The sequence below is a fragment of the Electrophorus electricus genome, chromosome 4 (assembly GCF_041902795.1).
Source record: "Electrophorus electricus isolate QZ-2024a chromosome 4, ASM4190279v1, whole genome shotgun sequence".
In the NCBI taxonomy this organism is placed as follows: Eukaryota; Metazoa; Chordata; class Actinopteri; order Gymnotiformes; family Gymnotidae; genus Electrophorus; species Electrophorus electricus.
This window is the reverse complement of record NC_137500.1, coordinates 3,847,501-3,875,000: the sequence shown is the minus strand read 5'-3', so window position 1 is coordinate 3,875,000 and position 27,500 is coordinate 3,847,501. Positions and strand designations below refer to the sequence as shown.

The 27,500-nt window shown below is 45.5% G+C and overlaps 1 protein-coding gene across 8 annotated transcripts in view; it reads left to right on the top strand.

The window, feature by feature from the left end:
- furinb (furin (paired basic amino acid cleaving enzyme) b) overlaps positions 1-27,500 on the top strand; it is a 68,844-nt gene that overhangs the window by 23,395 nt on the left and 17,949 nt on the right. For 6 of the 8 annotated variants that reach the window (XM_035523872.2, XM_081711872.1, XM_081711873.1 and 3 more), the window contains 4 exons: positions 13,455-13,553; positions 16,190-16,285; positions 19,091-19,219; positions 19,989-20,065. In XM_035523872.2, the coding sequence (XP_035379765.1) occupies positions 13,455-13,553; positions 16,190-16,285; positions 19,091-19,219; positions 19,989-20,065 (401 nt within the window). Of the gene's footprint in view, positions 3,884-13,454; positions 13,554-16,189; positions 16,286-19,090; positions 19,220-19,988; positions 20,066-27,500 lie in introns of all 8 variants that reach the window. The other 2 variants (XM_081711875.1, XM_081711876.1) reach the window with 2 other exon arrangements.

Sequence of the window (27,500 nt, the reverse complement as noted above, 5' to 3'; positions counted from 1 at the left end):
GCAGTGCCCGCGTGTGATGATGCTTTCATTAGTACCCTGGACCCAGAGCTAACCCTCCCTTAATCTGTGACACAGCCTTGTTTATTCTAGACTCTAACACTGTGTGGATTGCTCATCTGAACTAATGGGCCGCAAGATGGTGTCCTGAACACGAATGATCGCGAATTGCCCAATATCCAACATGCACTCTCCTTAGTGAACTATTGACCAGTTTCTGAGGGACCCTTTGTGCCTAGTTCTGAAATAAATTACTATGATTCTGCTTTGCAGATTCATTTAAGTGCAAGACTAGTCTGGCAAAGCAATATCTGGCCTCTTCACGGGTTCACACAATGATTCCCTTGTGGTTTTCTTACTGAACTGCACAATTGGTGGCAAAGAAATGAGAAAAAGCTGCAAAAAGTCTTGTTTAGCATTTTGGTCTGAGTGTGCCAGACATAAAAAGCATCCATTTTTCTCTTCTCAATAAACGGCACAAGACTTGCCTTATCTTAATCAGAAGCACTTTTGGGGATTCGTATGACTCAATAGCATCAGCATTTGAGGGGACGTGGAATGCATTTTATGTGGCCGCTGAGTGACATTTTGGGTGGAAACAGGCGGCATGAAACATACCAAGAAGTCATCCGTTGTCTTCCATGCATAATTACAATCAGTAAAGCAAAGCTCCCTCCGGGCGTGACGGCGGCTGTGCCGTCATGCAGCAGAGCATCTTCTGCTTCCTGTCATAGCCGAGGATAGCATCCTGTGCTCATGTGCCAAACCGAGCAAAGAATCCGAGTAAAGTATCCAAGGATAAGTGAAGTGAAACACACCTTATTAACTGCATTCCCGCAGGGGCCCAGACTGCTACCATGAGGTTGCTGGGGACAAAGCTATCCACCTGAGAGCTGGGCTACATGAGGCAGAAAACTGATCCACTTCTTAAGAGTAAAGTACACCAATGAATCTTTTATGAGCTCTTAGAATCTTCCATCTCCTTACTGTCCATTTCATATAGTGCTGGAAGTGTGTCGGTTGCTCTGGAATCAGAAGGGTTGCAGTCTCTGATACGGGGGAGATTTGGATTGACTAGTCCTACAGCAGCATTCTTGTTGCTAAATTCTGAGTGCCGAGGGGTGGGACAGAATGAACCCCCCCCCCCCACGCTGTAAGCTGGTTTGGTCTGTTTTTTGAATTTTGTTTTTCTTTCCTACACCTTTGAGAGGTCACACCTCAGGAAAGTTACACTCAGTACACATTTTGTTGTTCCTGCTTTTAATTTCTCAGACGTTGTTAACGTGTGGTTTAATAATGTCTGATGAGTTGAGTCAGATGCTCTAAAGGTGACATATCGCACCTCTTTTAGACAAGTTAACAGTTTCCTGGGGTGTTAATGAATGTCTATAACATGCTTTTGTCAAAATACCACAAGGATCAAGCACCACAGTGCCCTTTCTCACCCCATCAAAGCAGCCCTTTTCAGAGCAGTCGGTTTACGTTCCTGTAAATGATAACGAGCCACTGCTCACCCAGCGCCCCCCTTCTGTAGCGCTTGCAGGACAGCATTGCACTACCGGGTTTATAGCAAAAATCAGATCTACTTATACATCCGTAAACAAGACCTAAAGATTCACAGGGGACCGGTACAGTTTGGTGAAGCAAGAAACACAGTATTGCTGATACTAGTGACCATGCTGCGTCAGGGTGATTTTGAAAAGTTGCTACTTACTAACCTTTCCAGTCTAGAAGCCTGCATATACAGGTCAACAGGCAACAGAGCAGGTGAGATGTGCCCCTGGGTCCAAATAAATAATTGATTGCGTTACTGCAGCTACACAGCACTCCACACAACAGTTTGCTTTGAGCTCAGGTCTCTGTTCATTCTAGCAGCGGTGCTACAGACTACCATACACATATTTTCCCCAGCACAACATGCTAACATGGCAAACCGTTAATGTTCTGAGTGGACCACAGCTGTAACCAGCTACACGTGGGACCAGGCACAAGGGTGAAATGGCCTTGGTAATTCACAAGTCAGAAAATTCTTGTGAATTTCTTTAAAATAAGCAGCAATGGACACTCTGGAGACATCACACCCATTCTCTCATTTTACTCTCACTTTATTCACATGTTGATATGAAGTTCATCTTGCAGCAATTCAACTAACAAACTAATAGTGTTGATGTTATTGTGGTTCCTGCAGCAAGTAACACCAATAAGAAGCACAGCGGCAGAGAAACACATTGCATAATCATTTTTAAAATACTTTCATTTCCCTCGACTGCAATTTTGCCACGGACAGTTGGTTCTGATCCGCTTTTATTAAAAGTCTCAGTGCCAGTCCTGTGTTGCACTGATCCAGACTAGAAAAGCAGTCAGACACAAAGTGATTAGCACACATCTGCAGGTTGTTGACAATTGTACCTGGGACGTTGCCACCAAAAATAAACTTCATCCACTCAGCTGTTCTGTTCTCTGAGGCTGGAGTATGATATAGTGCTTTGTGCTGGTCTCTGCAGCCAACGGAGATTAGTGGTTAGCTCGTAGCTTCAGCATAATAGTAGCAGATCCGTCACTACTGAGAGAAAATGCTGCACTTTCACAAGGGTAGTTCTCAAGCCCTGGGTGGAGACTCTCAGATGGGGGCGGGTAGATTCTAATGAGTCCTCTGGTGATGTAGAAGGGGAGACAAATCTGAGCAGCTTGTCATGACATAGGCAGCCCACAAAAACACTGGCTGGATTGTCTTATTTCATAGTTTGTGGGCTGCTAGGCACGCCAACTCACTTTCCATACCATACCCATACCATTACAAATCCACCAGACTGAACTGTTCACACCTGACAGGAAGGGAACATCGATTCATGCTGCCTACGCCGAATTCTGACCCTCCCATCAGCATGGTGCAACAGAAACCTGGATTCATCTGACCAGGTGTTTTTCTACTGCTCAGTGATTCAGTCTTAGCGCTCTTGTGATCGCTAGACCTTGCCTTTCTGTTTACCTTATAAACCAGTGAGGCTCAAACCCCACAAGGCTGGCAGCTTTAAAAATACTGGCCCTGGACACTCTGGTACCGATGACCTCGTTTGAAGTCACCCAGATCACTTGATTTTCCCATTCCAATGTGGAATTACCTTGAAACTGATCCATGGAGAACTTGCTCACCTTATTTAATGCTGCACTCCAGGGTTAAATATCTAAATTCCATACAGGGACTCTCCAATTGTAAAAGGGCAGATGTGACTTATAAAGTGGCCATTCAGTGTATGTGCACTGAAAAAGTGCATTTTTCATAATATGGCCCTTTAAAGCAAGGAAAGAGTTTCCTAGCTCCGGAATGGGGACCCACTCATCTTTGGGCTTGTTTTTCAGCAAAGTGACTCAAATTCATAATTCTTTTGTCCTGCACTTGTAACTATAAGAATAAGGGTAAACTAGAAGCCTGAACAATGCATTTCTATTAAGTTTTTAAGGCAAAGTATTCAGCTTGATCGGATTCTGATGAATGTGTATATAAAACCTTTGTTTGAATTAGTCTGGATGTGCTGGAATACGATAAGACCCTTTTTAGATTACTTACTCAGTAACCCAGTCATGCAGTGGGGACGTTCTTTCCCATCTAATCAACGAGTGAAAGCAACTGTAAAATTAACACACTGTCCTGATGAATAAGACACACAGACAACTGCACATCCAAACCTTTGATACCAGGATGGCTCCTGAACTACTTTTCTTTTCAGCCAGTTGAAAATGAATGTTTAGGGAATGAGATTTTAGGGTGTCTCTTCCTTTCCACTGTTGATCGGCGGTCTGGGGAGAACGCCAACGCCTGGACTCCAGAGACATGACAGAAGTCTGCAGTCTGCATTTCCACTGCTTTCCTAGGACTTCCCAAGAGGTTAGCATGACAGTTGTGTCATCCTTTCTTCTTTGCTTGTGCTTTTTGCATGCCAGATGTCTATACCATATTAGTGACCAAGCATATTTTTCTCTCCATTCTCTTTACAGTTTGTGAGTGAGAACTCACTTGAAAATGACTGAGAATTTCTTAAAGGGCAGCCCCCCCCACCCCCACCCCCAAATAATGTTTTTTCATCAGTTAATGTCTTTTAGGACCATATAAAATCTGTCTGGTATGCTGACTGTTGTCAGTGATGCTTCTCTGGCTCAAAGGTATTGCCGAATGTGCAAACACTGCTACCTTCCTATCCATGGTGGATGACTAGAGGATTGATTTCATACCCTTTCAGATGTTGTCTGGTTTGCAGTGTAGATATTCTTTTCTTTGGTGAATTAAGCCACATAGCTGCTTGCTCTGTGTGAAGTTCCTGTCTGCTGTAATATCATGTGACTCTTGGTAGAACTTCACAGGTTCGTAGATGTGTGGGAGCCCATCCTTCAGAGGCTCTCGGGACAGTCCCTTCCACAATCCAGGGAAGTCTGTGAGAGACAAAAAGTGAAATACTGATCGTTCAGCATGAGCTTACAGTGCACTTCTCTTTTAACTTAAATTATTTTTCCCTTTTATATTTTTTGATATATATTTTTTGTTTTGTTTTGTTTCTTATGCCTTTATTTATTTATAGCTCATGCTTTTATTCTTGTTTATATAAAATAGTTTGTATATGAAAAGTGCTGTACAAAATAAACTTGATTTGTATTACATTTTATAAACCAGATACATAGGAGTGGAGCATCACACCATAGTGGCAAAGGTTGATGTACTGCATGGAAATATTGCTGCAAGCAAAGAATAATAATATATCTAATGTAGCTAGCTAGTTATGCATTATTGTAGGGTGTTTATTGCACTGATGTTGATGCACCTATGCTGACTAACTCTAGTACTTATTGTTTATTGCACTGATTGTTTTCTGAGATAGAGCTTGTGTATTTTATACTTCTAGGCATCAACATTGATCCATGTATTTCTACAGTATTCTAGTTCATTGGTATCTTGGACTCTAACCAACTGTACTGGCTAGGATGTTTTCTATGAGTAAGTGACAAAGCATCTTTGTAAGTTGTTCTGGATAAGAGCGTCTGCTAACTGCCGTAAATGTAAATGTAAACATAAATGTAAATTATGCTGGCAACAGTGATTAATTATACCACTTCATGTGAACATAGTGTATGTAGACACAGCTCATGTGAACACAGTGTATGTAGACACAGCTCATGTGAACACAGTGTATGTAGACACAGCTCATGTGAACACAGTGTATTTAGACACAGCTCATGTGAACACAGTGTATTTAGACACAGCTCATGTGAACACAGTGTATGTAGACACAGCTCATGTGAACACAGTGTATGTAGACACAGCTCATGTGAACACAGTGTATGTAGACACAGCTCATGTGAACACAGAGTATGTGAACACAGTGTATGTAGACACAGTGTATGTAGACACAGCTCATGTGAACACAGTGTATGTAGACACAGCTCATGTGAACACAGTGTATGTAGACACAGCTCATGTGAACACAGTGTATGTAGACACAGCTCATGTGAACACAGTGTATGTAGACACAGCTCATGTGAACACAGAGTATGTGAACACAGTGTATGTAGACACAGCTCATGTGAACACAGAGTATGTGAACACAGTGTATGTAGACACAGCTCATGTGAACACAGTGTATGTAGACACAGCTCATGTGAACACAGTGTATGTAGACACAGTGTATGTAGACACAGCTCATGTGAACACAGTGTATGTGTACACAGTGTGTGTTGACACAGCTCACGTGAACGATCTTACATGAAGTGGTTGTGCATGTTGGGCGTTTATGGTCCTTTGTAGCCAGGGAGTGTCAGAGGTGATTTCTGCCAGGAGAAACTGCTCATACTAGTTTGCAGTGATGAATTTGATCATATTCATGAAACACTTTTACATGTACAATCATATTGGTAAACATATCACACTATAGAAATGGTGGAAAATCACTTTTAGCAGTCATAACTAACTTGAGATTTGTAATGCAGCCCTAATGCAGTACTTAAGTAAAAGTAATGTTCCTTCAGTGAAAGAAGTAGAAGTTTATGCCTTCCAGAAATAAATAAACAAACAGCTTTATTAGGAATAATGGGTCAAAAAAAGCATTGACATACAGTACCTCTCAGCCATAGGATGATGCTGCAAGTCCTTAGTGCGTCCAGTACCTACGGGCATTAGTTCAATTTATGTGTGATTCTTAAATTAATAAATTGGGAGCAAAAAGGGAATTGATACCTGATTGCTAATTAGTTAGTGAATTACTAAAACGTGACTGATTAAAAAGTAGATTCATTTCCTCACAAATATGCATGAGTAATAATTGAAAGTATTATTAAAAAACTTCAGAAGAAACAAATTCATCAAATGTTTTTTATGTAATTGGAACTGAGTAAATGTAACTAGTTACCTTATATAACCCTTGGATTATTCATCTAGTGATAATGCTTTGCTGAAGTTTGTGTTTTAACCCTTTAGACAGCCACCACTTTGTGAACAGTTTATGTTCCTTTTTTCAGGTTTGTCAGTACATACTCTCGATCCATGTAGACCTGAATGCAGGCATGTTTTCTTTAAAAACGCCTCACATATTAGGGGATTATAATGGCCATCTGAGGGTTTACAGTTTCTGATGCATTCTAATGTGCCGTAGCTGAGTCAGTGGTCTGACTTGTAATGATCAGACTATCCATTGTATGGAAGGCAATCGGCTCTACACATTCATGTGATTGTGATTGATTTTCCCTACCACTGTGCTCTGTTGCTCTGATCTGAGCTCAGCCATGAGTTAAATGAATTGGCCAGAGCCTGTGTGTTTGAGGATGTCTTCCCACTTTCAGACTTCATTAGAGGCTGATTGGTTGGCCTTTTGGACACAGCATGGCTGTCCATGCCATTTCCCTGCTTCAGAGAGAGGGAATCGTATACATTAAATTATATAGTCATTAATGACTTAAAGAGAGTGTGTGTATGTGTGTGAGTGAAGGTGTGTGGGTGTGTGTGGGCATGCACAAGGGAAGGAATGAGAGAAAGTTGTGTCTCTGACAGAAGGCGGCCTTGGGGACACACACTGGTCCTTCTGGTAAATTGCATCCATTCAGCTAAGCAATATTAATGCAGGAGAAAATATGCCCAGGAGGGATGAGCACTGAGTCACGCAGGCCTGGGTCACATAGCCGGGCTTGCCATGAGCTTACGTTTGGCAGTTTTTCAAAATTTTCATTTTTAAAGTGCAGTGTCAATGACATTTAGCTTGAAGCTCTAAAGACATTTAGACCAAAGACATTTCTATCACGGTGTCAACCTTGCCCCGGCATCTCTGTATCTCTGCATTCTGCCATTCTGCCCCCACTTCCTGCCTTGCATGAAATGTAAATATTATGAAAGCAACGTCTGAATCTTTAGCATATTTTCGTGAACATAATTTATGGGAAATGTTCGGGGGGTTTTTTTCTCATAAGTTGAACTCACCATTACGAGGGGTCTGTGTCTTCACACAAAGGCAGCAGTTACATGTAATATGCTCCAGAAAACCAAAATCAATTAAACATCATCATTTCTTATTTGTAAATAATGAAAGCAGCATTAATGACTCGCATGATCATTGACAGTTTTAGGAGGTTAATACCAGCTTGCTAAAGATAACGAGGTGATCCACCAAATCTAAGAGACGAAGTAAATCGTTAATAATGTGGGTCAGAGACGTTTATGTATGCTGCATGAAGGAGAAAGGGCGTGCGGGTGTCTGCATGTGTCTGTGTGTGTGCGCCTGTGTGTGTATGTGTGGTCCTGACAGTGTAAGCAACATCATTACTGATGTCAGAACTCGGCGCACCCATTTGTGAAGCAGAGCAGGCCAGACTGGGAGAGGCTCTTTAAGAGGGGAAAAAATGACACTTTCAAAGGATTAATATTCTTTGCACCAGTGGAGCAGAGGGAAATATTCAATGTTTACTAATTTGGTTAACATATTCTGGAGCCTAACAGGAGAGTTAAGCGTGAAAATGCACATAGACAGGAGTCTTCTAAATTCATATAGTTTATTTTCCATTTCCAGTCTCTCTTGTCTGTGTGTGAGAGAGCGAGAGAGATGAGCAGAGTTTTATACATGCAGAAATAGTTGCTCTCATCCATAATCAGTAGGTGCATATTAATATGCTTGGTCCTTCTTGGTTCTTTTGCGTTTATGCATTCATGTTCATTTTCAGGAAGAAAGCATGTTTTCTGCACTTTAGAGAAAAAAAGGTGAATAAATTTCACTGACAGACCTGTTCCTAATATTTTGTCGGTTACTGACTCGATTGTACTTTGTGTCGAGTTTGCCTGACTTACACGTTTTTGCTTCACACTGGTCACACTTGCCTTTGGGAAGTTGTCGCTGTGCTATGGGCTCCATCCCCTCACTGGGCCAGCGGGACGAGTGGAGATTGTCATACTGAAGGCACAGATGCTTTGGCCTCTCTCGCGCGACCCTAACTGGTACAGTGAATCACATCGAGAGTACAGATGCAGGGAGTCTGAGCCACCGAGGAAGGTGGTAATGAGCGAGTCGTAAGCTCCACTGTGGGGATTTTAAGACCCACTTGGCTGCTGGGTAACAGAGGCACAGGACGTGGTGTGACCTGCTCAGTTCAAGCCCGGACTCGGCTGGTCCGCTTGGCCACAGCGTGTGGGCACGCGTGCCCTCTCCACTCTCCGCATGAACTGGTGCAAAAGTGTAGCTTGTCTCGGTTGGCCGCAGGTCTGCCTGAGCTACAGGAATCTACCTCGAATGCAGTCCATGAAGCCTGCAGTTGTGCCCTGGACTACTGTGCCCTGGAATAACTGTACTACACACTAATTACCCCCGACTAACTGTGCCCCAGACTAACTGTGCTCCGACTAACTGCACTGGTCTAACTCTGTCATGACTCACTGTGCCACAGTCTAACTGTGTTGGAATTTGGAGGATTCGCATGCTCTAAAGACTGTCATTTCAGTGGTGGAGTTTCACAGGCTTCACGAGGGCACTGTTGCTTGACATTTTGTAGCACCAAGTGGGATACAATTCAGACTTTGGTTGTCTTCAGAATGGCATGCCTTTCAAATTCTTTGAACTACTGTATTGATTCACCTGGTGCTGTCTGTTGCCAGTCGGTTGTGGGCCAACATTTTTCTGCAATAAATGTTACACAAGACAAAATATTGAATTGTGAAGACATGCAGGAGTGTCAGAAGCTCAGTATGTATCAACCACATCTAACTTGACCACCGTACTGCTAGTCAAGGCTTTGAAATGCATAATGGAGCCAAATCCTTTTTATCAAACAGTTAGTGAAGCAAAGAGTGTAAATAACAGCCAACACACACGCCTACCAAGGGCGGATATTTCATTTCGGGCGGGGGGGGGGATTTCTCAAGAGCATTTCCTGAAAGAGACATCAGAAGTTCTGTTGAATTATAGAGGAAACCTTTATTACTACTATAGACACTGGATCAGTGATAGATAATTAACCTAAGGGTTGTACCAGCATTTTAAAATGTTTTAAGTAGTTATATTAATAGTAATAATAATAATGGTAACAGCAGTGTTCCTTATCAGTAACCAATAATCTGTTTTGTGCTTGTATCATAAATACACATCTGGCATTTGTAACAAACTAAGTCACATGAAAATCAGTCAAACATTCAGCACGATATGATGATTATCTGCCTAGAAATACATCCATCAGCACAGCTGCCATATTGTTAGAGGGCAGCCGCGCTGACGCACATGATTCAGCCGCGAGGTAATGGAGCAAACAAAATGCAGTCTGCTCTAGTCTATTGAAAGGTAGAAACATTTACGTGAACCTTTGCAAAGTAGCCGCTTACTGGAGGTCAGCAACCACTGACACACTGCCGTGGTCCACAGACACTCATACCAAGGTCTGCAAGTGAGGGGGTTTGGGTGATGGTGGCCAGTAGACCAAACCCTTCTGAGCCATATGAAGAGGAGAATGGAATCTTTCAAAACATGAAAATGAATTGTTTTGCATCTATAATTAACACACGTTCTTTCGACGCATTTTATTCTTATCATGGTGTGCCAGGCACCCAGCCCGAGGGACATGCCCACTGCCCCACACACACACACACACACACACTGCACATTCCCAATCCCCCATTTATTGATTGCTTTCACTTGTCCCTCATTTGCTTTTTTGTTTCTCTGCCATGTAAGCCCACAGGACTGCACACCTAGTGCTGCACATTGTTCCTTGCTGCTGTGTACAAGACACCCCAGGTGTTACCGCTGACTCTCCACGCCTTTGCTGACTGCCAGCACTGTTGCATTTTTGTTTACTTTTTAGCCAGATCACATCAGCGCTTTGTGTTCATTTTTGCGGAGAATAAAACCACTCCAAACCTGCGTTTTGCTCCCTCTCTGCGCCCATCACAATCCTATTATTTAAAATTATAGTTCACAATTTATTGAGAACAGCCTTTCCCAGGAAGGGAGGGTCAAGTCTTCCCGGTCCCTTTTGTAATTTCTTCCCCCGACGCATACACAAACACCCATGCACATACACATAAACACTTTCAGAAATTAGGCATCTGTGCACTTAAAAAGAGTTGGATAGGTTTAGCACTTTTCCAAATGCCATATTTTACAACCAGCTGTGCATAAGCTTCTCGTGTCGAGCTGAAATCTAGGCAGGCCATACACTGGCGATCGGAGTTGGCATTTAATTTTGGCTTTCAGGTTCCACACTAAGAATACTGCCTCCTGTAAAAAAAATAAAATCTGCTTTCATCTGCTACGCAGAAGCATGTCAGGGTTTTCTGATAGCCTGCTTCAAATGAATCAAAACTGATACACACACACACACACAAGCACTCAAGAACCATATAGTTTACAACCCATATTCCGCATTCAAGATCTGTTTTCTTCTGCACAGTGGGCAATGTTGGGAAAAAAAAGCTTTTTGGAAGATGAAATGTCACACAGCAGCACTATCCACTCCAAAGGACCAAACATCCAGGTTGTGCCAGTCCTCTTTGCTGGTCCGATAATGGGGAATTGTGGAGGAAAAAGCAGGTTCTCTCTGTTCCATCTCCCTGCAGCCCGGCTCACCAACGCGAAGGAGCTCTAGTGTCTTTGAAATCTTAAGAGTATATGCTCCTATGAAATACCCATTCAAACAGTAGGTGCCTAGTGGCGTTGTGTTCCGCCTCGTGAAAATTAACCAATATGTTTCTCTGTCTTCCCTCATTCTCATTCTCTCCCCCCCATTTTCCTCGTTTGTATGTCTGTGTGTGTGTTCCCAGACCTGTCCTAGTCACATGGCCATGCTGCTAAGTGCAGACACACACACACACACACCATCACATCTTATTATCATTAAAACTAAGTGCAGGACTGCTGGTCCTAGTGAAAGAGATACAGAGAGAGAGAGAGAATAAAAGACAGATCATTAAAAAGTGGTTTCCTGGGTGACTCATCTCCAGTGGGAACAGGGTACCCATTGCTATGTACGGTGTGGATCGATGCCAGCGTCTATGGAACAAGTGCTAATTAATAAGGGCAAGATCAGTTCAGAGGTCATCCCTGAGGCTGAGGCTGCTCGTAGCCCTGCAGTGGACATTCGCGTGCCACGGGGGGGCACACAGACATGTCAGACGAGTTGCTTGGCCTTGAAAACCACCTTCACAGACGCCTCTTGCTGTGAGCAGCCCTCCTGGAGGCCGCCAGATCCTCTGCTCCGAGAGGGCTGGGCACCGGGCTCTGTCACACTCTCCCTCCCTCCCACAGAGGCAGAGACTGAACCGGGAGCCGGATGAACAGAAGTCATGGGCAGGCTCACCCGCGGCCGACGGATGGCCAGAGCGGGGGGCTTTCAGCCCGAGACGCGTGACAGGCCGAGCTGGAGAAAAGGAACTGCGTGTGCGCGATTAAGGCAAGGGTTGTGAGATCAGACAGGAGGAGAGCGCTGTGTGAAGGAATCTTCCAGGGCTAGCTGCAGGGGTTTCAGCCATCATTTATATGTACCTCACGGTGCAAGGACTCCTATTCAGCAGAGCGTCAGACAGGAGGAGGAAGACGCGCACATAAAAGAAGGGAAAAGACAACTGGAAAAGGAGAAAGTTGGACAGAGACCAAAGGACAGTAGAAGGGGAGAGGCTCCTAAGTGTGGAAGCAGGCATGAGGCCTCTAATACTGTTCTTCATCATACCTTCCATGCTTTGATATCTGCTCTATAATAAGGTTCGAAAGGTGTGTGTAGGTGTGTGTGTGAATCAGAATGGGACTACTGAGATGCGGTGTGTGTGTGTGTGTGTGTGTGTGTGTGTGTGTGTGTGTGTTTTAGAAGTATAAGTGGAAGTATAACGGTCGCTGTGCTTGTGCATAAAACATGACCGCTCAAAACAGAGAGAATGAACAATGACAGAAATAAGATTCTATATGTGTTCTCAGAAATCCAACTTCCTCTTCACACACACTTACAAGTCACGTTCGTTTCCTTATCACTTCACGCAGACGCGGGACCTGCCACGCACGACACTTCTCACGGTATCAACTCCCCACATCAGATCGCAGAGAGATATTACTGCAGCGCTCAGAGATTTGGGTATCTGCACCCGAGCCCCTAACAGGCTGGGACAGACAGAGCTACACCAGAGCGCTTTAGGCCATAGAACAGAAGCCTGCAGAGCTGATTGCGCCTCACAGCGTTGCGTGTGCAGTCTGCTGCAGTTGCGAGTGCCGTGCACACACGTGTCCACCTTCCTCTCAGGTGGGTGTGAGCACGGGACTGCTCCTCGCACACACTGCCCGAGCGCCGGAAGGTGAGGAGCTGCACAATTCCATGTGAAGTTCACTTTTAATCACCCATTTTTCTCCCTTCTACTCAGTCCCCAGGCATTTCTCTCTCTCTCTCTCTCTCTCTCTCTCTGCCTCTCTTACTCACTCACTCCCTCTTTCACACTATCTCTCAGGCTTGTCCTTTTCCTTCACACGCTCTCTCTCCATCTTACTCTGTCTCCCCATCTCTATCTATCTCTTTATCTCACTCAACCTCATTCTCTCTCTCTCTCTCATTCTCACTTTATCTGTCCATCTTTCTTTCTCTCTGTCACCTGCTTGTTCCTTTTGGCTTTCATTTGTTTCCCAGCTTCATTAGCTAGTAAGTTCTTACAAAAGTCTCAGTGTGTGTGTGTGTGTGTGTGTGTGTGTGTGTGTGTGTGTGTGTGTGTGCACATGCAGAGCATGTGCAGAGTCAGTACATTGAGTGTAAAGTGAATTAGCTGGTTCTTTACTCGCGGCTGCATGTGTCTCATACCCCTCAGAGAATCTTTATGACATTGGGGCTGTGTTTGAGCGCCTGTGTGTGTGAGAGAGAGAGACAGAGATGGCCAAACTCCTATTCCTTATCTTGGCATATTATCTGACCTTCTCCCAGCAGGGGACTGCGTCCACTAACAGCACCCTGTCCTGTGTGTTTGCTTCCAGGTGTTTGGGGACTATTATCACTTTCAGCACAGGACCGTGGCGAAGAGGTCCCTGTCTGGTCACCGCAGTGTCCACGTCCGCTTGCACAGTGAACGGCAGGTAAGCCACGTGCACAGGCACACACCTACACACACCTACACACACACCCAGGGAGGACACGGAGACCCAGCGTGGCTGTGATACAGCCAGACAGACAAAGGACAGGGGGATGACACACAATCAGAATAAAGACCAAGAGAGGTTTCACAGTCCTGCCGGGCTGAAATGTGTGTGTGTGTGTGTGTGTGTGTGTGTGAGAGAGGGAGCCATATGCCAGGGGGCATGACCCTGGCTCTGGTGATAAGCTATCAAGCCCTGCAGGCTGGAGCAGGGCTGCATATTTGGCCTGCTGGCCGCGGGTGTCCATAGATCTCCAGGAGGTGATGCTCTTATCGGCTTTTCTCCTCTGGGACTTTTGCTGCTGGCTGCTGGTAATCTCTGGCCACCTGAAGCTCTAACCTCATATCTCCCCCTCCACTCCCACCCTCCCACATCCTCCGCTCTTCCCACGCCGAGCTCGCTGCACTCAGCAGCCCTGCACGCACGCCGCAAGGTCTAGGGCTGTCAGCCTTGGCACTCACTAAAGCTGACTGTCTCATTCAGAAAGACCCTACAGTTCACCCTTACACACACACACACACGCACACACACACACACACGTGCGCGCACACACGCGCGCACATACACACACGCGCTCGCGTACTTGCACACGCACCCACATATGCGCGCACACACGCATACACGCGCGCGCACACAGACATGCACACACGTGCGCGCGGGCACACACACGTGCGGGCGCGTACACGCACACACACGCACACACACACACGCGCACACGCACGCACACAAATGCACACACACACACACACACACACGCGCGCGCACACGCACACACAAACAAAAACCAGAATGATTCTAACACATGATTCTAAAGCCAGCAGAGCTCAAATAATGAACTAGATTCTGAACTCAGCTTGTAAATACAGTCCTTGGGGCAAGGTCCTTTAATATTTTATTTAAGTGTTTGTGTAAGTGAAAGTCTCTGATAGCCATTCCAAGAAATGCATAGCAAGTATAATTTAATTACCGTGCAAGTTTCAAATGAGGTCATATAATTAGAGAGAGAATGAAAGTGTATGTGTGTTTGTATGCATGTAAATTCTGTTCTTCTAATGTTCTGATATGATTCGCACTGACACAGCATACACTTCTACAGAGATTTCTCTGCCCCCTCGTCTGTTAATAGACACACCGGCAGGAGGCAGCACGCCGATAGCCTTGTCTTAGACTTTTCTCTCAGACAAAACCTGCGGCTTGCTGTCCTCTACCTAATGCACTGTGCAAATGCAATGATAAGCAAGTGACAAATTGCCTCTGTCGTAAAAACATGACATGGTGTAGAGAGTAGCCGTTAGTTGCTTGCGAGCATGGGTGGGTGATTGTGGAGTGATCCCAGGCTCAGGAGGGGGCATACACAGGCTCTCCAACGCTAGGCGCTGATCCACTTCTCCATTCATCATCGTTTGCTTTTCCTTACACTACACATTCATGAACACGCCCCCGGATGAAATTACCCAGACCCACGCTCGCACACGCACGCACTATCATGCCCTCGAATCACCCCTCTGGGGGGAAGACACTATCATCACTAGGCACGTGACCATGTACATGGAAGTGGTTCGCATGCTGCTCGCGCCAACTAGTAGATTACTACCTCAGAGTCAACATTACGGACCGTGTAATTATGCATCCGCTGCATGCGTAACTATGTAACCACGGCGCTAGGTCCAGCCTTCTCCTCGGATCCCAGATCCGAGCTTACTGGAAATATGTTTACAGATGTTTTCCCAAGAGCCAAAGGTGAAGCGGGATATGTGTAAAGGCAATAAGAGAAAGAAAGAGGTTGGAAGAGGAAAAATGAGAATGGCAAGGGAGGAGACAGGCAAAAGGCCAACGAAGATGGAGAGCTTTAAAGCGCGGAGATAAAGAGAGAGAGAAAAATGTGAGTGAAAAGAAGTGGGTAGGGAGGGGTGGATGGATCAGCGACTCCGTGTCTCTTAGGTGTCCATGTACAAAGTCTTATATTTAAGAACAGCCGGAGTGGAAAATGGCCCGTGCTCGGTCTCACAGAACCTGTGTAGGCTTGTGCTGCAAGGCCATTTTGCGGAGGGCGTGTTCCTAGGCGGCTGAGGGGCTGTCTGGCTGTCCCCCTGCCCCCTTTAAGCCGCGGGCTGCCGCTAATGGCGTTCATGCTGCCCGCCTGGTTCTGCTCAGCCAAAGGCTCCTGGAGCAAGAGAACACACACACACACACACACACACACAGACACACACACACAGACACACACAGATGGCCAGCCCTGTACATTAAATCTAGTGTGTCAGATGAGTTTGAACTTTTCTACAGAAAGAGGCCATTTGTTCTGGGTGGGAACTGCACGACTGAAATGAGGATGCCGTGGTAGGAGAATGTGTGGGTTTCAAAGCGCTGTGGGTGTTTGTGTGAACTTGTGTACATGCATGTTCGTGTGACATGCGTGCGTGCGGCTGCATATATGTGTATGGGTCTGTGTGTGTGTGTGTGTGTGTGTGTGTGTGTGTGTGTGTGTGTGTGTGTGTGTGTGTGTGTGTGTGTGTGTGTGTGTGTGTGTGTGTGTGTGTGTGTCCACGCATTCATGTGTCTTTGATCTTTTTTAGGTGATTTGGGCAGAACAGCAGGTTGCCAAGCGCCGGAGGAAGAGAGATATTTACAGTGAACCCACAGATCCTAAGTTCCCCCAGCAATGGTATCTGGTAAGTGGGCGAGTTTTAGCCTAGAGATTCATTGTCAATCAAACCTCTATCCATCTCTATCCATCAGCAGTAATTAGACCCTTCAGTTAAACTGCTGCCACACAAATTAATGAGACTGCCAATAGCTTTTTTAGGGGGGGCATTTGCAATTTAAACTTGCAGCAGTTACTCTGCATTTTAATAGAATTTGCCAATGGCACACCCCATCTGCAGTCACCGACAATATTTTCTTCCATCTAAATGAGGTCTTTCGATCACAGTGTGATTGGGATAACATAGTCATACTTCACAGACAGGTAGAAGTCGAGATAAAGAACGTGTGAGCAAGAGAGAGAGCCAGAGAAGGAGCAAGACAGCGAGAGAGTGAACGAGACAGAAAGCGCGAGAAAGAGAGACCGAAAACAGTCCATTAACCTTAAGGTTATATATTTTAAATAATTTGCTACAGGAAGATATTAAGCATTAAAGCATTAATCTGTCTTAGCCCACGGAACTAGACAGGAAGGAAAGAAACAGCAGTGAAGAGCAGGGTTGCTCCTCTGCATCCAGAGCCTCGCTGCGCTGCTCTTACGCCCGGCTCTCCCAGCACGGTACGCAGCCCGCGAGTCTCAATCTCACGAGTCCTCACAGGTTTTTACGGCTCCCGGTCAGAAATTAGCAATGAGGGCCAAAGCAAAAGCCATCGCTGCCGCTTAGTATCTGACGTGAAATCATTACATTTCTGAGCCCAGCTGACAATCCATCAGCATTCAAAAACATATGCAGGGCCGGTTTTGAAGCCCTGCGCTCATGTTCCGTTCAGGTCTTTTGTAGGTTATTTAAATCCACAGATGGGAGAGGCCTGTTTAATTTCTGACAGTTTGCTGTTTTGCTGGGATTTGAAAGGGGACCTTTTATGTCTGCAATCATGTCAGTAGCTGATTGGCTATTGTGGATGCAAACATCTTAGAAAATCGTGTTTGAAATATGAGAGTTGGTTCAACAGTGATATTAAGGCAAAGAGTGTTGAGCATGGCGAGAGGAAGAATAATAAATAAATAACAAATACACAAAAGAACAAAGAAGAGAAAGACTAAGGACGAAAGAAAAGAAAGAAGAAAGACGCAGGTTTTCTGCGTGTGTGTGTATGTATTTGTGCGTGTGTGTGTGGGTGTGTGTGTGTGTGTGTGTGTGTGTGTGTGTGTGTGTGTGTGTGTGTGACTGCTGCTTCCCCAGCTGTGTATGTGAATGACATCCTGCACCATGCTGAGATCTTCCTACTGACAGCTGCTGTGTGGGTAAAATGGGCCATAGAAATTCAGTGTGTATGTACATGTGTGTGTGCACAAACAAATGTGTGTAGTGCCTGTGAGTCACACCAGGAACATTCTCATATTGGCATTAGCACCCTGGGTGAGCTTCCCTTTACTGGAAAGCATGTGTGTGCGCGCGCGTGTGTGTGTGTGTGTGTGTGTGTATATTAAGTTCAGCAGGTGGGCCTCTGCTCATTTAGAGATCCCAGTCACAGGGTGTGACTTGGCTAATTTTCCCCAGTGAAACGTGGCTGTATGGATAATGGAAGTTCCACCCAGTGATCTGTTCTGTCGTACAGCAGTGCCACCAAAGTATTACGGACGTCAGCAGAAATGTGTGTGTGTCTATGTATGTGCATGTACGTCCTTAAGAGGGGGTTTGTGTCACTGTCACTGTTTGTGGCACCAGGTGCCTTAAAAAGATTAAGAGCCGATGCCCTTCATTGGAAAGGCACTGTTAATGTGCCGCAGCTGTGTGTCACGCCCCAGTGCGCACCACCTCACAGTCTCCTCGTCAGCAAAGCAACTGATTCATTTTGCAATTTTACTGCAGCTTTGAAATGAAGTTGTAGTTGTGACCAATCTGGTTGGAAATGAAGGTATCTGGGCCAACACATTCTCACATGGATTGTTAGTAGCAATGAAATGATGAGATCAGAATCTCACTTCCTTTAGAGATGAATACATTTATAGGTTTAGTTTCAATATAGCTTCTCTTCATCTGTCAGTGATCTGGTCATGATAATATAGCCCTACTATCATATAATTATAATGGTATGATTAAGTGGTACGATTAAGATTTCAGCTAAATTTATAGTACATTGTCAATTTGATGGACAGCTTATGGTGTGGAACAATATATACTGTATAAAGTGTAGCAGGACAGTGGTGTAGATACACAAAGGACATGTGACAGATGCTGTGTGTGTGTGTGTGTGTGTGTGTGTGTGTGTGTGTGTGTGTGTGTGTGTGTGTGTGTGTGTGTGTGTGTGTGTGTGTGTGTGTGTAAAAGGGTACATAGGCCAGGCAGTATAAATTCTAGGCCTGTTTCACAGTAACATTTTTTAGCATGGACTTCTCTCTTGTGACCCCTACACTAATTGAAAGTACAAACTGAATCGAGGATCTGGAAGCACAGTATTAGTGGACTTCACACGACACCAGTGCCCATGGCTGTCTTGGCTGCTCTTTCACTGGTTTTTTTTTTCTTTTTTTCTTTTTTTCCAGTAGCTGGCTTCATCATTTAAATCTACAGATCTGCAGTGATGTTTTATTTTCCGTCTTGTATTTGGCCCAGAAATGCTTCAGTGTGCGAATCCAAACAGAAGCTAGATAACAGGTTCATCTTTGTACTGCTGAACACACCAGGCATGTGCTTGAGCTCTGTAATCCCTACTGAACACACCAGGCGTGTGCCCAAACTCAGTAATCCCTACTGAACACACCAGTGCCCAAGATCTGTAATCTCTGCCATCTGCGAACTGTCATCTAAAGTCTGCCTTTAATCTGACAGTACAACCCCAACCGCCGGGACCTACATGTGAAAGAGGCCTGGGCGCAGGGCTTCACCGGGAAGGGAGTTGTCATAACCATCCTGGACGATGGGATTGAGAAGGACCACCCCGACCTGGCCCAGAATTACGTGAGTCGTCCCCTCAGAGCATCGGACTTCAGCACTGATCCCTCATACAGCCTTAAACAAATGTACTGATCTAACTTCAGACTGCAGGTAGTGTTTCTCCAGTGAGACCTTTTTAACCAAAACTAAGAACATAACTAAGACCTTTCTTTGAGGTCACTCAAATCATAAGTGCTCCTAGCCACCAGCGGTCCATGAATGTGTAAAGACTGAATCGTGGAATCAACAGCAAATCATTTGCTGGTAATTTGTTTAGGCTCATACTATAAACAAATTACCTAAAAGCTGAGAAGTTAATATACAGTTTGGAAAGTGTAGTGATTTTCTGCCATAAAGTGTACTGGTTTTCTGTCATGAAGCATTTATCTTCTACCATATTAAAAATGGAGCAGGCATCGGTGAGCATGTTTGCCACCATGTAATAGCTCTCCGTGAGGTACCTTTTCCATGTGAAGTGGCCCTAAACGTTCCGCTGTGAGCGTTTTTGAAAGTGTTGTTCATTTGGGTGAATGCTGTAGTGTCGTGGATTAATGCTAACGTGATGACACATGCTTCAGCACTGTGAGCTGTGGATTGTTTTCATGAATGCTGCATTTCTTGAAATGCTTCATGTTTTCAAATGTTGTGGTTTCCCTTTTGCATTCTGCATTAATGTATTGGTGTTCCCATTGTTTGTGAATATCAGACTCCATACTATTTTGTTCTAGTAAAGGGGGAAATATAGTGAGGTTGTTTATCGCGTGCGTGTGCGTGTGTGTGTGTGTGTGTCCAGGATCAAGATGCAAGTTATGATGTTAATGACAGAGATCCAGACCCCCAACCAAGATACACACAGCTGAATGACAACAGGTAGGCTTGCACATCACCGTGCTCCCTTCCTGTGGTGCGGCATATCTGTATTTGTGACAGTTTTGTGTGGACAGACATACTGCAGACGTACCTTGAATCATGAACAGACGACATATGTTCCACACCTTGTAACATGACATCCCGTAAACGCACCATTACTCCAGCATCCCCAGAGCATCTTCTTCATGTATGTAAACACGTGAAAGGCTGGACGTCACCTCACTAGGTGAGTTTTATGCCCTCTGTGCAGCTCCTGCCTCGCCCCTAAAGCTGCTCCCTAAAGCCCTCATCAAAGATTAATTGTAGAGGAAACCTCATAACTGTGTCCTGCGGAGGGGGTGTCCTTCGCTGCAGCTCCCTCGCCTCTGCATCTCATTCGGGCTCCCCCATCTTCCCTCAAGTTGGGCGTGTCAGTCGCTTTCCTTGCAGTGGCACGACAGCAATTAACCTCCCTGTCTGTCTGTCTCTGTCTCTCAGTGTCTCTCTGTCTCTCTCTCTGTCTCTCTCCCTCCCTCGCTGCCCCTCATGTATGTCGGCCTGCCGGGATGCTCTCGAGTCTCTGCTAGTTCAGTCATATTGTGTTTCGGAACACTTTCTACCAAACATCAGAGATTCAGATTTGCTCCTAAAGGATATTTGTTTCCTTTTCTCTCCCTCCTCCTCTTCCCCTTTCCCGCTTTTATTCCTTCTCTCCTTTTTGTCTTTCAGAGAAATCCTTTTTCCGGGTCTCCCATTAAATCTATTAACGTCACAACTGTGCGGGTTGCTTTGTCTGCTGTGCCTGTTCGATGATTCAGACACCTTTCACAGGCTAAACTGAAATCGTTGGTTAAACTCAAACAGAAGCGAAAGTATTCACCTCATCCCCCCTCCAGAAAAAGCCTCTCTGTCTATCCACCCAGCTGTATGCATTAGGCCTAAAGTCATGGTTCGGAAGTGTTGGGAGATTTTCCTTAAACCCCATGCTTTCCTGCTGTGTTCCACAGACCTTTGTCAGTCATTGCTTTGCGCGTTTTTATTTTGTTCTTGTGTGGACTGATGAACACAGGAGCCAGTATCTCTTTTGACAAGTGGACCTCAGGAAGCAGCTCAAGCACACCTGGTATAGCCAGTTAGTTAAAATCACTCCCGTGATCTCCTGGATCTTTCAGTTATCCAGCCCAGCTGTTCTGTCTCGTACCCGGGAGTGTTTGTGTGTGTGAGTGTGTTTGTGTGTGTGTTTGTGTGTCTCTCTTCCTAGTGTTTGGTTTGCTTTTCCATGCGTCTGCTCTGTCAGTGCCAGATGGACAGTCAAGCAGGGGAAGCTGGTTAGAAGCGTGTAACACCTCCTCTCCTGTCACCGGGACACGCGCCTGGTGTTGAGCTGTGCATGGGAGGAGGTGGAGTAGACGAGTCCCCACATCCTCTGCCTCAACCACAGCTCGCCAGCACTCGAGAACGGCAGCAGGAAGCAAGGCACAGCTCACACCCTCGAGCTGTCAAGACCAATTTTGCTCAAGTGAATCAATTGGAGCCCATGAAATGAGAAACAAATTTGGGTTTCTGTCAGTGGCATTGAGGCTGCACAGCCCTCTTTGTACAGTCAAACAGAGAGAAAATGACTTCAAATGAGTGGTGTTATCCCTCGGTGAAGGCCCAGTCTGTGAGGAATGTGTACACCTACCTCCCAGTCAGATTATATGAATATATTCATAAGGAATTTGGATTAAAGAGAGGCCACCTGCTCCGTGAAGGTCAACTGATTTATAACTTCTTATATGTTATCTAGTTTTGTCTAGTTTTGAAACCACCTCTATTCAGCTTTGCGTCTGGATCAATATTTTTAACTCTGTTCTGAGCCAGGTGCTTTCTCTCTGACATCCTCATCTCCCCAGCTGCTGATGCTATCGAACTGTTTCACGTGGTCCTGCCTTCAACTTCCCTCTCTTGTTTGGTTCTCCATAATGCAAAGTCGATACTATAGAGCCGGCCGAGGAGGTCACAGGGAAAGACGCCGCGGCGCCGACATGCCTCTCCAGCGAGCGGTCAGCTGTCGCTTAGCTGCAACCTACTGTACTTCTCCGCGGCTCGTGTGCTGGGCCTGGCCAGAATTACTTGGCCCACAGCCCGTGTGTTTAGAATATCTTTGCTTGAAACTGCATGATGGATTAAAACAAGGAATTTGAAGTGGTTTCAATTGATTTCCACCAGAACTGAACTGAAGGGTATTCCTGTAACATCCATTTTGAAGACTTAACGTTTAAGCCAATGTAATACATTTGTTGACTCTGGATGTTAAAAATGCAGGCACTGGGAGTAATTGGGAGCAGGTTCGAGAGACAAAGCCTGGCGGCGTGACCTTGTTAGCGGCAGACTTCCACACAGTTCACTAACCGAATTACGCCGGAGTGTCTCTGGACGGCTCTTCTCCTCCCTCACACCCCTAGCAGTGCAGTGGAGCTTAACCGAGCTGAGCTCTCCACTAGCCAACTTCAGAACACAGGACTGGCAGAGAGATGCTCGAGTTTGGTTATGGGTCTCGCTCACATGCCCTCGTTTTTTGGATTTGGTGTTTTCAGGTGTTTGGTTTTTTGGTTTTGGTGTTTCAGATGCCCTTGTTTCTGGTTATAGTTTCCAGGTGTCTGGCTCGTCGGTCCGGTGGTCAGGGCACGTGTTCGTCACCAGTAGCACTAGGGTTGCTGCCCCCTGCCTTTGCCACAGTCTTGTTCAGTCTTGTTATCTGTATTTCCGGTTTTCAGGTGTTTGTTCTGCTGCCTACAGTTCGCCCCTCTTGGGGCGATTCCGGCAGCGTCAGATATCCCACTTTAGCTTTTCCTCATTTTTATTATTCGGTCTCAGTGCATCTGGCATGTTGGACATGTTCAGCTCTCTAGCATCCCTCTTTTCTCTGTTCCATAACTCTGCTAACCAGAAGAGCTGAGTCACTCCGTGCGTCACGCAAACCCATCATCCCAGTCCTCCGTGGTGACTACACCAGCGGAAGCACTCCAGAGAGGATAAATGCGGCCCCCTCATCTGGTTAGGAACATGTTTACAAGGAAGGACAAGAGCTCTGAGTTCCAGGCCACTGGACGTTGAATGGCTGAGTGCAGAATATTTTCTCTTTCCCTGTTCTCCTAATCACATTCCCTCACTCTTTCGCTCTCTTTGTCTCCTGCTTTGTCTTTCCTTTATTCAGAGCATGTGTGCTTCTTAAGCACTGCCTGAGGGTTGAGTTTAGCAGGTTGGAAATTGCCTTAATCCCCTTAGTCGGGACGTAATCCAACCCCTGTGAAGCAAGAAGCAGAGATGCCCCTCTGCACACGTGGACGGTTCCTGACGCCCTCACTACTGATACCATTCACGCCGCAGAACGCACGCCGGAACCTAGAAATAAATAAAGCGATATAAAAACAACAGGCACCGAGAGGGTGGGACAAGAGGGTGGGACGAGAGGGTGGACAGTACACCACCAGGCCTGTCAAAGAGCAGGACAGGGAACGGGGCAGCAGGGGTGTGTGCTGGGGGCTTTGCTGCACTTAATTTCCACCCTCTCTCCACCAGCCTCAGGGGGCGCGGGACAGACTAACACGAGCGCTGCAAGCCAGGACCTCTCGTCATCGTTGCTCAGATACAGTTTACACCTGAAATTGTTTTGGGATGAAGAGAGATGGCGATGATTGATTCAGGCCAGGCTGAGTTTCCTGCTCCACCTGAGCCAATAGACTGGAGGCTGCTGGTACAGCCAGAACACCTGCTTTTTCTAATGGGGATTTGGGGAAGATGAGCAGCTGAACACAGCGTGTCTCATGTTGGGTCTTCCTACGGTTCTGATGGTCACGTGAGCGCCGTTGTTGTTTCAGTAACGAGGGCAGGGTAACGTGGCAGTGATTTCCAGGCTTGTCAGGGCGTTTGGTGCCCCGTAGAACACAGCTGCCAGCTACACGTGTGTGGCTCATCAGCTGTATCGGGGTCTCACAACAGGAAGACATGATGAGAGAGCTGTGTCTCTGCAGTTAGGTGGCCTCTAAACGTAGGAACCTGTTTATAGGATATAGGAAGGTGCCCTTTCGGGAGCCATCTATATACCGTAGTAGTTAATAATGGTAGTTGGCGTTAGCTGGGGCAAAAAAATAAGTCCTAAAATCATCAGCACAGTCCTAAATTCCTGATGATTAAGTAATGTTAGCCTCAGCTATCCGTCCTGTTTGAGATGAAAACCCTTATGAATTGACATGACACAGGGCTTGCTGTCTGCGCTGAGGAGTAAATGATGGTTTGATGGCTTTAGTGTTTGGAAGGCTGCCAAGGGGCTGGCCTCGATATGTTTCCTTCCTGTCAAAATGAGAAGTGTTTCTTTGTGTTATGGCCTGGAAGACAGAGAGGCGTTTCCGCCGTTAGTGCTGTGCTGCTGCTTTCAGACAAAACCCCATAAATCCATATGCAATAAGCCGTTTGTGCCATAAATCCATATGCATTAAGGTGTTTGTGCCATAAATCCATATGCATTAAGGTGTTTGTGCCATAAATCCATATGCATTAAGGTGTTTGTGCCATAAATCCATATGCATTAAGGTGTTTGTGCCATAAATCCATATGCATTAAGGTGTTTGTGCCATAAATCCATATGCATTAAGGTGTTTGTACCTTTGTTGTTGGCTTTGAATTCTTGTGAACAATGAATGATGTATGTGTACATGTATATGTACATATATAAAGAAAGTTCCCCACTCACCCCCTCTGAGACAGCCTGGGAGCATGAGGGTACTGCATAGTATCTGAGCTGTTCTACTGCACGCTTCTGGACGGTGACCTCAGATGTTGTTCCTGGGATCTGCAGAACCATTCTCTCCTTTTGGCAGTCACACACCTTAGTGCTCTGATTACCATGGGAACCACAGTTACCTTCAAGTTACCTTGCCTCCACATCTTTTCTAGCTCTTCCTTCAGCCTTTGATATTTCTCAAGCTTCTCGTGTTCCTTGTTCCTGATGTTACGATCACTGGGGATTGCTACATCTATCACTACGGTCCTCCATGTCTGGTTGGTTAGCCATTACTATCTTGTCAGCCTGTATCTGGAAGTCCGACAGGCCAATCTAGTATCAGATTCAGATCAGATTCTTTTTTAGAGTGATTTGAGTCACTGAGTCACTTGATCACTTATAAGGAAAGAAAGAAAAAAAAAAGCGAGCCAAGTACGCTCTCGCATCGGCTGAAAGATTTCAAGCCTACGTTTCCTGCAAGGCATCCCAGTTTGCATGCATCTCTGTATAAATAACCTTTGGGTGAAAGCGTGCCTTTCTGAATGTGCTATACAGAGCTCAGTGCCGATAATGTGCCGCGCGGCATGCGACTAGACGCGTGGGGTGACGCGAGCGCACCATTGCTTATTCATGAGCCAGTTTGGGGCGTCGTCCATTTGTCATGATAACTGTCACCCAGCCACACCGCGGAATGCCGCAACGGTGTTTCACAAGATCTGACAAGTGTGCACTCCAAGCCATGCAAGCCTTGATGTGCCGTTATCCTGCCGTTTTATTAGCAGTATGTGTGTGCGTTTTAAGACTGGTGCTAATAAACAGCAAAGGAACCTGGTGCTCTGGAATACTAACAAGCACAAAATGGGGTACAGCAACCTGGTCAGCACAGAAAGTGCAGATATCACTCACAGCTCGAGAGAAATAAACCTGCTAAAAAATACATTAAAAGTAAGTACTGTGAAATATTAAATATGCATGAAACATACTCAACACTATTTAACCCAAGTTTTTAATTAGGCGAATGCAGCGTGTGATTTTAAAGCAGAGGATATGCGAGGGTGCTTCTTAATCAGGTATGTGTCCTATATTTAGAAACAGAGCTTTAGAACATGTGTAATTACTTACCCAGAACGCAACAGTAAGTCAGGGCTTTTTGTACTGTTTAATAAAGAGCAATTAGATCAAATTGACTGAGATATAAAATCTGATTTCTGCCTAACATCAAGTTACAATTAAGATGAAGGGCTCAAAGACTGACCCCTTAAGTAGTATCCTTCCCGTGGTCTATGGTCTTATTATTCTGCCTTAGATTTTTGTTGCTTGTATTTACTACCTGGGTTATCTACGATCAAGAAATGGGTGTAGACAAAGGTTTGCAGTGTGTAAGACTGAATACATTTATCTGCAAATTATAATTAACAAATGTGATTGCACTCTATTGCATAGCCCAGCACAAGTCATAAGGCACATGTTTATCACCTGTTGGTCCTGGGTTCGAGTCTGGGGTAAGGTTAGAGTCTGCTTTGTCAGAGGTTTCAATTAGATTATCCTAATTTATGGTTTAATCTAGTACATGTGCAATAGATTGGATACTTTACAGGGAATTGGTGTTGGCAATGTGTAAAACTGTAGCTGGTTCTTCAGTGTGATTTGTGATTACTTAAGCATTCACCTTACATAGTGCTGTATAAAGAGCTGAGCTTCACATGAGTCCAAAGTAACAGAATGAATTAGCATAATATAAGTCAGTCACACAACGCAGTTGGTTCGATATTGTAATGAGGCAATACACATCATACTATAAATAACAGAAACGTAGCCTAGGCAATACTAACTGGAAGAATAAATGAACAGAGAAAGACAAAGATTTCTCCAAAGCTAACCCCTCAGTCCACCAGCTCTCCTCCACAAAACCCCAGACTTCCTTCACTCCCATCTCCACCAAGTACAGAGAGCCACCAGAGACCAACCATAAGTAATCCCATACGGGTATCTCCCCACTGTAGTACAACAGCCACAGGACCTCACACCTGGTACCGTATTGATTTACAGTCCTGAATAACCACCCACCATTACTGCTGCCACATCACTGCAACACGGGTGCTCTTATCTCTGTGAGACCACAGCTGTGCACAGCAGTGGGAGGATATGAGTACAAGACTCATAGACCAGTGTTTGGCCTACACAAGCTTTTCCATTTCTCAACTCTTGACGTCTAGTCAAGTAAATCTTCTGTTTACTTGTCAAGGCCAGAACACTGAATAGACTGTTAATGGTTAAGCCACAAGAGTCTGCTGACCCTAAAGAATTGTTTATGCTCGCCTGTATCGTGGAATCCGTGAACGTGCGTGTGTTTTCTTGCCTTTTCGCATCATTGTTTCATGTAAAAGATCAGTTGCATACGCGTCCGTGTGCAGGGGCCAACGTAACGGGGCACGCACTCAGCGGGTTTAGCGAGGCACGTATACCAGCATCCTGCTGCCCTCTGAGCCAGAGCTGGGCGGGCATACGAGCGCCACAGCTAGAGGTTGATCCCACGGCTCCCAGTGCCATCGCTGCACCCTTCACATGTGTCTGGATTGCTATGGGAACGGGGACAAAAGCACCATCACAGCCATCTTTTTGGGGGGGGGGGGTCTGACTCGAGCGTTCCGCAGGATTATGGCTGTCGCTTCCGCAGGATTATGGCTGTCG